Source organism: Coffea eugenioides, chromosome 8, assembly GCF_003713205.1.
Source record: "Coffea eugenioides isolate CCC68of chromosome 8, Ceug_1.0, whole genome shotgun sequence".
Taxonomy (NCBI): Eukaryota; Viridiplantae; Streptophyta; class Magnoliopsida; order Gentianales; family Rubiaceae; genus Coffea; species Coffea eugenioides.
Window position 1 is genome coordinate 18,706,682 of NC_040042.1, and position 12,224 is coordinate 18,718,905.

At 35.0% G+C, this 12,224-nt stretch overlaps 2 protein-coding genes and 1 non-coding gene across 3 annotated transcripts; 1 reads left to right on the forward strand and 2 right to left on the reverse strand.

The window, feature by feature from the left end:
* Positions 1-233: 233 nt before the first annotated feature.
* Positions 234-1,969, reverse strand: LOC113780369. Its single transcript, XM_027326176.1, has 2 exons — positions 1,580-1,969; positions 234-1,505 (listed from the first exon to the last, which is right to left on the reverse strand). The coding sequence occupies exons 1-2, from the start codon at positions 1,967-1,969 to the stop codon at positions 234-236; spliced, it is 1,662 nt and encodes a 553-aa protein (XP_027181977.1).
* LOC113781852 lies at positions 1,952-2,058 on the forward strand. The gene has a single exon (XR_003469751.1). It is a non-coding gene; the product is annotated as a small nucleolar RNA R71 (small nucleolar RNA).
* A 5,867-nt stretch (positions 2,059-7,925) lies between these two features.
* Positions 7,926-8,492, reverse strand: LOC113780370 (protein FAR1-RELATED SEQUENCE 5-like). Its single transcript, XM_027326177.1, has one exon. It carries the CDS (start codon positions 8,490-8,492, stop codon positions 7,926-7,928), a length of 567 nt encoding a protein of 188 aa, XP_027181978.1.
* Between the last annotated feature and the right edge of the window lie 3,732 nt (positions 8,493-12,224).

A 12,224-nucleotide genomic window follows, 5' to 3' on the forward strand; every position in this document is an offset into this window, starting at 1 on the left:
CTCAAAACACATAAGAGTTTGCCTAGTTGTTTCTCATCTAGTGCAGAATTTACAATCACCGATAATGTCTCATTTTCTCCAAGAAATGCATATTTGAGGTGTTTATGTAGCGGCTTAAGCTCAAACCGTGGAACTTGCTCACACGATGGTGGAGGTAATCCTTTGCTCAATCCTAACTCCTCATACGAATTTCTCCTTTTGTAGGGAACCTGTGCCTGCAAAAATTCAGTCATTTATTCAACTTGTTCCTCTTGTAAGCCTACACCATTAAGACAAAGTTCAAGAGAATCATTATCAAGATTAACTTGACTCATCTCTAATGTCAATTCATCACATATGTCAATAGAATAAACATGGTCGGTAAAAGAGAGATACTTCTCCACTTTACTTAGATCAAACTCCAGTTCCTCTTCACCAATTTGGAACTTGAACTTACCACGTTTAACATCTATTATTGTACCTGTAGTGGCCAGAAATGGTCTACCAAGTATAATAGGTACATTGACATCTTCCTCCATATCTAAAACAACAAAATCAACAGGAATAATGAATTTCTGTACTTTAATAAACACATTCTCCAAAATGCCCATTGGATGTCTAATAGACCTGTCAGCCAATTGTAAAAAAATGTTAGTATATTTTAATTCTTTCAACCCCAATTGCCTCGCCACAGTTAAAGGGATCAATGACACACTCGCACCAAGATCACAAAGTGCTTTAGAGAATTCTACATTACCAATAATGCAAGGAATTGTGAAACTCTCTGGATCTTTCAACTTTGGTGGCAATTTGTTTTGTATGATGGCACTACATTCTTCCGTTAATGCAATTGTCTCACTATCTACTAACCTCCTTTTCTTAGTCATTATCTCTTTGAGAAACTTTGCGTATGAAGGAATCTGTAAAATAGCATCAACAAAAGGAATGTTAATATGTAATTGTTTGAAAATGTTGACAAACTTCTCAAATTCTTTGTCATTTCTTGAAGGCTTCAATCTTTGCGGGAATGGCACTGGTGGAGGAATTTGTGTTGTCTCATTAATTTGTGGCTCACTTCCTTCCACCTTGTCTTTCCCTTCTATTGACTTGTTATTAACTTCCAACTCACTCAACTGTTTGTTATCCTTTCTTTCATGTTTTCTCACATTTTCAACTACAAGTGGCTCACCCACTTCTTTAGCACTTCGGAGGGTTATGGACTTAACATGCTCCCTTGGGTTCACCTCAGTCTTGCTAGGTGAATCTCCTTGGTTGCGATTGTTAACTGCATTAGCTATTTGCCCTATTTGGACGTTAACATTCCTGTACATATTGGTGAGTTGGTCCATCATTCCTTCAATTCTTTCAAATCGTTGAGTAGTGGCACTGGCTAACTTTTCAATTTTATCATTTGGTACATTTGCCAGGTTTTCAATTGCCAATTTCCAAGCTGGTTTGGACTCTGGAAGTGATTGCTTCGGTTGAAAATCCGGTGGATTAACTGGTCTTTGTTGGTTCCCTTGATCCTTCCATCCAAACTTCGGGTGATTACGTCATCCAGGATTATAGGTATTGGAGCATGGATTGTTTTGGGGTGTACGGTTGTAAGATATTGAATCTGTTCGCTGCTAGAACACATAGAATCATCATGATCTCCACCGCAAGTAGCACAACATGCAACAACTACTCCTTGATTAGAGCTAGAACCAATGTGCCTATTAAGCATCTTAACCACATTATCCATTTTTGCACTTAACATATTCAAGGTATCTACTTCTAGCATACTTGCGGTTCTCCTTGTATTACCTCGTTCGTTTGCCCATTGATAGTTGTTAGCAGCCATTTCTTCGATCAATTGTTGAGTTTCCTCAGCTGTCTTTCCCATCAATGCTCCTCCCGCTGCCGCATCTACATGCGTCTTTGTTGGATAGGTGAGACCATTATAAAATGTTTGGACTCTAGCCAATCTGGTAAACCATGATGAGGACATCTTCTTTGTAGTTCCTGATAGCGCTCCCAAGTTTTATACAATGTCTCTCCTTCCTGTTGAGAGAAATTAGTTATATCCATTCTAAGTTTAGTAGTTTTTCTAGGTGGAAAGAATTTATTAAGAAAAGGCTTAGCTAATTCAGCCCAAGTTGTAAAAGTGTTTGGAGGATGAGATTGTAGCCAAACCTTGGCTTTGTCCCTTAGCGAGAATGAAAAGAATCGAATTTTAATTGCATCATCACTAACACTATTGAACTTAATTGTATCACAAATTTCAAGAAATGTTGATGAGTGAGAATTTGGATCTTCGGCAGCATTACCTCCATTTTGAGATTGTTGTACCATTTGAATCAGTAATGGTTTAATCTCAAAATTATTAGCATTTACTGTTGGCCTTGCAATGCTAGTTTGAGAACCTTGTGTTCCCGGTAAAGTAAAATCTCGTAGAATTCGTCTATTTGGTTCATTTTCTGCCATTTCTTTTTCAAATGGTAATTCTATCAAGATTTCTTCTATCGGCTGCCAAACCTCTTGTTCCTCTTGATACGGTGTATTTCTCCATTGTTTCCGTAGTGTCCTCTCAATTTCAGGATCGAAAAGTGCAACTTCTCGATTTGATTAGTGCATACACTACAAATAAAAACAAGAGAAATTTTTGCAGTGTTAATTATTAAAATCAACTATAAACAACTTGAATAAAAAAATGGAAATATCTAAATTAATAGAGATGATTAGGCCCTAATATTGCCGCTCCCCGGCAACAGCGCCAAAAACTTGACGAAATTTTTATATCAATGCAAGTTTAAATCCGATTTTATACCTGTTGACTGCAAGTATACAGGCCGAAATCGTAATGTAGTGTATGTATCAGGTCGATCCTACGAGGAGCAAATTAAACAAGTACTAGGCCCTTATTTTTCTCTATTATTTAGACTTACAATAAATCTGAGCAAGAAAATTATAATGCTATTGTCTACAAATCTGGCTTAATCAATATTAAATGCAAATGGAGAAATTTCACTAAAGATTGAATCTAGGGATGCAGATTCCACTTATAACATAAACAACACAAATGAATAGATTTACCTCTTGTTATTTTTCTTGTTTAACCAGGGATTCATTTCCAATATTACCAAATCTCATTCTCATGATGAAATGACCTAAAGCAATATAGTTTTCCCTATTTTCAGGATGAAATACTAGTTCTACTCTGTTTTCCTTCATGAAATGCTGGAAAATCTACTTAAGTGTATATCTATTTTCATGAACATACAACTCAATCTCTACTCATGTTTTTCCATTGTTGCTATCAATTCTCATTGACTAATAACAACTATAAATATGCTATTGGTGATCAAACAACAACAAGTAATTACAACTGCACAAATAGACAAGTTAACACAAGATATAACAAGTGTAAATCACATTCAATTCATATTATTTAGCCATAAGTTTCATCTACTCCCTAGATAAAGAAAATTAGCTACTCCTGAATGAAATAAAAATCAAACTCACAAGTTCATTAATGCAAAACATCACAAAGTACAATTACAAGAAAGATAAAAGAAAGCTTAGCCAATTAATGGTGAAGCTCTCAAATTTCTGCTATATTTTTGTACAAGATGATTACAAAATGAATCTCCAATTGCTTCTTCAAGAACTTCTAGCTAGAGAGAAAATATTACCAGATGAAAAACTCCCTACGTATGGTGATATCTGACTTTCCCTTGTGTCTCTGCATAAAAGGTGGTACCTTTTTTCTCCTTCATGATTCCAACAACTCAGATTTTGTAAAAAAAGTCAAAAGAAATGTTGTTTTGACTTGTCAATAACTCATTTTGTCTTCCCTTTTGTTGTATAAGCATGTGCCACCGAATTCACTCACTCAAGATAGCTGAAAGTTGTATGAAAAGTGAGAAAAAATAACTGTACCACTTGCAGAAGAGAGAGGCAGATCCAAGCCTCGGATCTGAGGGGTGCAGAATGATCCGAGCTCGGATCAAGCCTGATCCGAGGCATTTATTTAATGATTCAAGCTCGGATCATCTGGCCTCAGATACACTGCTCCAGAAGTACAGACGAGGGCTTGGATCGCCCTTGATTCACACGGATCCGGGCTCGGATCCATGCTTGTCATTTTCCAGTTTTTCACTTCTTTTCCTTTTTCTTTATTTTTGCTCCTAATTTCTTGTGTACTTTATCCTCTGGATGATCCTTATATTTCTTTCATCTCGTGCATGAATTTCATACATCAATATTCTTCACAATGTCACAAAATTAACGCATTAATCCACTTATTTATCAAATTTTGAACACTTAAACAATATTTAAGCAATTACCACCCAAAGAGTTCAAATATAGCTTTAGTCTTCTCAAAACATACCAAAAGTTCATGCCAAATTTGTACAAAATGTACGTTAAATATTCTCTTATCAAATCTTATAAATGTGTCTTCTGAGAAATTGTACCTCTTTGAGTCTATTTTCCAACGGTATAAATTTTATTAATTTTGGACTTAAGAATCTTGAGATATGATTTTTCCAATGGTGGTGCACAAAACTAGAAAATCCTGTTTTCCTAAAAATTGTCCTTACTCTCATTTTTCACCTTAACTTTGGAGTTAGTAAATCATTGTCGTTATGATTTTTGGTAGAAGTGAAGGGTTTAGGGTCATTTATGTTCTTAGGACCAACTGTTACTTTTATTCCAAAGCAGCCTTTTTTATCTCCTTGTACTAGTAGTTAACTCGGAGAGGCATACGACTTGCAGTCGAGTCTCATTTATGCATTCCGTTTATTGGATTTGTGAATGTGGGAACTATAATTGTTTTGCCTTGGTTATTCTAGGGTTTTTCGGTGATTAAAGCCATACGTTGGGTGAATACTTTTGACGTATTTTTGCTTGAATTGGTGAGTGTGTACCACTCGCATGACTTTTTGCTTAACTGTTTTACCTGTACCTGCAAAATGTGACTTGATTGACTGTAATAACTGCTTAATTCTGGACGAGATGAGGGTGTACTTTATCACACTCGTCTCTCTTGTTTATTGTCAAGTCACTGTATGTACTTGTACCTGCTACTTGAACCTGTTACTCGTTCTCTTGCCTATGTGACTATTTACTGTATAAACTGGAAATTGGTACTGTGCTTGACCTGATGTCATTTGGAGGTGTATCCAACGACCTTCTTGTTAACCTTGAGCTCAAATTTCATGGGAAGTTAATTGAATCGAGCCAGCGAGGGCTTGGTCGAGGAAATTGACAAACCATGGGGACTGTTTCTGGGTATTGGAGACTCTGGATTCCCGGTATACTCGAGTATTACCATTCTTGTTCTTGTTTGGAATTCGGGTCCGGCAAGGGGTATATTTGGTGAACGGGATTTGGCGTTCTAAGAGAGGTCTACGGACATGTTTGTTTAATTAAACGTTGACGGAGGATCAATGAGGTTGGATCAAGTACTGCAATGGAAATTTGGCTCCTGAGAGCCACCTGTATCCTTTCCATTTAAGATGTTTATTTATTTCTTTATTTGCTGTGTCTATTTGAGTGAATGAAAGTAAATCTCCATGGTTCATGATTGCTTGTGTTTAGGGTACCTCATTGAGCATAAACTCACCCCTTCCCATCACCTTTGTTTTCCTTACAGGGTTCAACATGTTGGAAACCATGATTTTTGGAAGAGAGAAAGAGTTGAGCTAGTATAGATATTCTTTTGTATAGCTCCTCTGTAGTTGGAAAACCCTAAATGTATCTTGATCCAATGTTTCCTTTTGAATGTAAAGTGACCAACGCGTGCATATAAAAGTGTTTAATCATGTCTATATGGTATGTTTGGTTGGTATTGTACATTCTCTAATGTTATACAAAGTTTACTTGTACTTGATTGGAATCGTTTTGTGCTCGTGGAAGCATATATTTGGCGTGCGATTGCATTATACGATTTGACTACTATATGTTCAACTTAGTAATCCTGGCGAGAGTTGGGCAGGCAGTCCGCTAACCCTTAGGGTACGCCCGAGGGGAAGGTGGAGCTATCACAGACCCCATTCATATCTTTATATTATAATTCAAATTTGAGCAAAATTTGAAATTTTAGACATACATTCTAATAGTGAATAATGAGAGCAAGTCATACTATGATGAAATAAAGAAATTTTCTTCAATTTTTCCTGGAATTCTGTGAATTTTGGGTGCTTCAATAGGTTTTTTTTCCTATATTTTTATATTTTCAATGTTATATGTTATACTTTGAGATTAAATTTTGAGTATATAACTAACAGTTCTAACATTTTATTTGCACTTAGAATAAACTCATGTAAGCATCTAGGTGATTTTTCAAATAATACATGCATATAAAAAAAATGAATATAAAAGAAGCTTTATATGTGAATTTAAATTAATAAAAGTGTGTTTAAATGGTTGTTTGTTTGGTGCAATTTAGCAAAAATTTTACAGTGAATGTTTATTTATTTAAAAGGACTGTCTTTGGATGCCTATTTATAGAAAAATACCAAATTTGGTAGTATGTCTCGTAACTTATGTCCAAAAGCTTAATTTTTATTGAGAACTGCAGTTCTAACTTTTTATGTGACTAAAAACAATTAAAAATGAGGCAATGGATCACAAAATATGAAAGGAGTGGAAAGATAGGACTACAAAGTTGAGGGATGGTGATTTATAGTTTAGGGGGTTGAACCTATTATGTTATGGAGGCAGAGCTGTCATAATGCGTGATTCATGTAAATTTGGGTAGGTTATAATTAGGTCAAGCCATACATATATTGATAAGTGACTAATTTGAACTATATTTGAATGACATTTTATGTTATTTTTAGTCACTTTTGCAATGCTATAAGAAGAAAATGGATTATTTTGGCTATAATTAGTTCAAAATGCCCTTAAGTAATAAAATAAGGTTTATGTCTCTTTTTATTTGTATTTTGTCCATAATTTTTGTAGGAGTTGGAAATAAACTTCATTTGGATGAAAGAGGAAAGTTGACAGTTTTGACACATTTTCATATTTTGGCTATAACTTGAGCTGCAATGATTAGATTGAGATGATTCTTGAACCATTTTGAAGATAAGTGATGGTCTACAATCCTTGTGAAGAAATCGAAATCCAGTTTGAAGGTTTTCCAGGTAAAAAAGCCGAATTACAGTAGCCAATTTTGTATGGTCGAAGCTGAAACAAGGCATTGACCAGTCAAGGGTATTTCAGTCATTTTTCAGCCTAGACAAATCCAAATAAGGTGATTCTTATGCATTGGAAGGCTAACTCAAAGAGCTACAAGTTTTATGTTTTGGTCAAGAGTTAATTCAGCTTCTATCATTGAGAAGAGTTCAGTTGAAATTGATGCAAAATTAGAATGACCTCGAAGACTAAACTCTTAAGGTGTTAAGTTTGCAATGAAAGTTGAGATTTAATATTAGTTCAAAGAAGTGATAAATCTAGGGGTACATTCACAAAAGTAAAGGTGCACCTTTGTGACTTTAGTGACTTGTTTCATGTAATTTCATAGAAAAAATGACTTTATAGTGAGTTTCATATAAATTTTTTTCGGCTGGCTTTGCTTGCTGAGTCCATCTAAATAGAATGCACGATTTAGGAATCTCGTCCATATCCTCAGCTTTAATAACTGCAAATGCATGGGAGCAAGGAATTCCATCCGACTCAAGTTTCTTACATGAACAAATAATAGTCCTTTCAGATTTATCCAATTCCACTTGCCAATAGCAAATTCGATGCAAGTACTCAGTGAATGTATACAACTTCACCTTATCTTGATCAACAACTGAAATGAGGCGGAGTGAGGCTTCAGCAGAAATTTCATCACGAATCTTTAAAAAAATCTTTCTCATGAAAATGCTTGTAGCATTTCCATCTAATTCTCTCAAATGAGTAATTAGAACAGGAGATGACTGACTTGTGATACATTCTTCCTTGTGTTCATTCTATCTAACTTTTGATAAAAATGGCTCAAATCGTTGAGTAAAAGGGTAAAGTAGCATTTTGAATTGAAGGTACTTGTGCGCTGTAGCATTCAATTGTTCTGATCTTTGCGTTGATTTCATTCCAGCAAAAAAGTGACCTCTCAAAAATGCAGCAGCCCATTTTTCCCTTTTTTGGTACAAATCCACAACCCATTGATTATCTCTCAAATTGTGTTTCTCAACTAGCAAATGCCACCTTCTTTCAAACTCCTCATGGCTACAAATCATGTCCATAGTCACACCAAAATCATGAACGAATCCCTTGTTTGTATTGGTAACCACATTTCTTTTTAAATGCCAAGCGCACAATCGGTGACGGGCAGAAGGAATAACTGCCTTTATTGCATTTCTCATTGCATCATCTCTATCAGTGACAACTGAGATCAGTGCCTTTTTTTCCATGGCCTCCAAAAATGTTTCCAATACCCACTTATATGTGTCCTTAGTCTCATCAGCAATCAATGCATAGCCAAATATTATGGTAACATAGTGATGATTTATGCCGGCCAAAATTACTAGTGGCTTCATATAAGCATTAGTGCGGTATGTGGAATCAAAGGCAAGAACATCACCAAAATATTGGTAATCCAAACTGAGATTGAGAATCTGTCCAAAAGAGTCGTATCAGTCACTTCTCCAGGTCAACAGCATACTTGTAAAAGAAATTCGGCTCACCATTTGCTCGACCATCCAAATATGCCAACTCCTGAGAGGCATCACCAACTTCAAGTGCATTCCTATGGAATTGGTCCTTTTCTATGTATCCCATCTTGTTGTTGCCCCCAGCTTGGTAAGCTTGAAGATTCACTATTTGAGGAATTCTAATACCGACTCCATGCTTCAAAATAGCATGCTCCAAGTCTGCTGTGTTGACACTCCTATGTGATCGAAGAAATTGTACAAATTCTTGATTTGCCAATTGGTGATTGTGATCCATAAATGACACTCCAAGTAACGGTTGTGACACACCAAACTTTTTCCTTGTAATGATACGTGCATGGATGTTCTTATGGCCTTTTATGTTCTCATTATTGCTCTTTTATGAATGTTCTTATAGATATCGAATCATTTGACTGCTTCTGAAGATTGACCCTAAAAGACTACAAATTATGACTATGTATATATGCCAAGAACGTGCTTATGAAACTATTAGAGACAAAGTCAATTGTAGTTATCAAAACGCTTATTATCATAAAATATATTAAAATGTTTAAGAATCAATTGTATTTTGTCCCCCAAACTGAAAATCAAAACCCAGTTTTTAAAGTTTTCTACAAAATACCGGTGTTGAAATGAAATGGGGATAGCTCAGGACTATTTACAAGAATAGTTTGTTTGTTCCTTTTTTATAATTTAATTTAGTTTGTCCTTTTCTATAGTGTGATATCAACAACACTACAAGATTAAGGGAAGGAGCTGTCATTTGCTTCCTAAAAAAGAAATCCACACAATGCTTAGGGGTAAAAAAAGAAAAAAAGAGAAAAATTTATATCTCAAAATGTCTTTGTAGTTGCAACATGAAGTGTAATCCTGAATTTAAATATCCGTGTACAAACCATGCTGTCCAATTAAAGAAATAATTGATATCAAGTTAGTCGACATTTGAGTGAGAAGAAATTATTCGATATTAAATAAAGAATATATCGAGCATGATTGACAACACCTTATCAGACTACGACCTTTTTTCACATCCAAGATGTTAAACTTCATATAAAACCAATGAGTTTGCCACACAATTCTATCCTTGAAATGCTCATAACTTTGTTATAACTTCTTCGAGATTTATATTTTGCCCATTTGGCGTAGATATATATAAACTCAATGTATGAAATGAATATGTCATTATTCCTTGCACCACAAATTTTGTTGAGCCTATATATATTATGCAATTGGTGTGTAATGAGTTAGATCTGTTAAAGCTAAGTTCTCATAATTGCTGAAGTGTAAGATGTCATTCTCTCTTTGGTGAAGATTCCTAGGACCAAGTAAAACTGGGAATTGAGTAACTATAGTAACAGTCCATTTGGCAATTAGAATTTTTAATTTTCTCACCCGCACAGAGTAGCAATCATAACATACAAATTTCTCTTTGACATTTCACCGAACATCTTATATGCATTCCCAAATTAATCACATTTAACTTAAACGCCTAGTCTCAAGTCCTTTCCTAGAGGCTTCATATGGCTATTAAGTATAATTTACTTGTAGACAATCAAAACTACAACCATTTCCTAGATGTTTCAACGGACATTTTCAGCCCCAAAATTGCAATAAATTCTTCAAATTCTCAGCCCTGATTTCGCAAGAAAATCTTGACAAACAAAACAAATGAAATATAAATAAATTACAGCAATATAATCAAACGATTTCGAGAGAACATGATGGTCTAACCTCATCACCGCTATTTTTCATATGCTCTTTGGTTGGCTACCACCGTTGCTAACCCTTTTGTTGTGTATGCATATGGCAGCACCCAAAACCAACCGATTGATGAGGAAGGATAGAGGGAAATCAAAACAAAAACATTCAGTGGAATACTCAATTTTCAGTGGAATAACAGAGAAACAAATCATTTTGTTTGCGAATATACCTTGCTAGAAGGGCCTTTAAACGGCATCCAGTGGGAGTCAGAATCTTCGTTCTCGAATCCGTCCGGCGATTCTCGATCAGGACTGTTGTAATCTTGCCAAGAAAATTTTGCCAGGACAAAATTTCTACCAAAAAAAGTAAATAGCTTCCCTTTCTTGGTGGGGCTAGAAATGAAAGTCGATAGGGATAGGGGGGAAACCCTTTCTCCTGAACGTGTGCTATCTATAAAGCATATTTAGCTTTTCCTCCGTACCTAGGCAGGCCAATTGATTGACCGAGATGAGAATCAATGCTTAGTAAAAGGCAGAGAAAGAGACTGAGGCATGAAACCTACCAGAAGAGTTCGGCCTAAAGATATGATAGAATTGCTTAGCCCGCTTGATCAATTTTCTAAATTTTAGCTAAAGCTAATCCCGTTCCATAAGATGATGACGGTACTCCTTCCTTTTCCAAGACAAAATTTCTACAATCTTCCGTGAGGTGAGAAGAAAATAAAAAGAAGGGAAGCAACTTTAGAGAGATGTGATAACCCAAAACCGTTTTCAGAAATCGATGATTTTTTTACTTTAATATGCAAATTTTTTACTTTTAGTATTAGTAAGTTTAAATTAAACAAAAGTAACATTTGTCAAATAATAAGTAAATTAAATTACTCAAAGGGTAAATTTCTATTTCTGACTAAAACTTATCTTTTAGGCATATACTTACTAGTTTTAATTAAAAACTTACTAAAGTTAATATTAATTATTTTAATATAATATTTAAAAAGTCGCTAAAAAATTTGATCTGTCACTAAAGGTAATAGAAACCTGTAATAGTAGGTTTCCCTAATATCGTTACCATAACTATAGGCACTGTAGCATTGTCCATAAAGCTAGTTTTATATAGAATAGTCTTACCCTAAGGCTTCGTCAGTTTTTTCAAGTATTGGCGATTTCATTCAATTTTGTCCTAGTTGTATCAGTCTTTCCTATGCTACGTTTTGATATGATTCCCGGTTAAGATATATAGAAGGTCCTTGAAATTTTGGTCATCCTTTTCACTTTAACTTTGAAATTTGCAACTGCATGTTGCATGGTTGGATCAAAATTCGGTGCCATCAACTTTTTTGTCTGGAACCTCTACGAGCTCTAGACAAAGAGGATCCAACTGTAGATATCAAATTTTGATCCCAATTTTTAATTTTTGTCTGACCATACATTATTTATTATTTATTTACATAGCTTTATGTTGAACTTAATTTTGGCATTTTATTCATTCATTCATTTATTTATTAGAAAAGAAGAGAGAGAAGAAATCCAAGGAAATAAAGAGCCATTTAAACCCAAATTTTTGAAACCTCCAAAACCCAATTCAAAAACCAAAATAAAGGAAAATACACCCAAAAGAATATCTAAACAAAAAAAAAGTCCAAGCAGAAACCCAGAAGAAAAAGAGAGGCCCGAATCAAGCTGGCCCTTTACACCAACCAAAAAAAAAAAAAGAAAAAAAAAAAAGGATGCTATACCTACGTGCTCTGTGCTCTGCTCAGCACGCACGCTATCTTCTTCTTCTTCTTCTTCCTAGCACAAGTTGTATTGATCATCCGCAACTTTTCTTCCCTTTTTCTTCTTTTCTTTCTCTCCAAGTTTAGGCAAAGCACAAACAGCTCAATACCTTTTAATATTATCC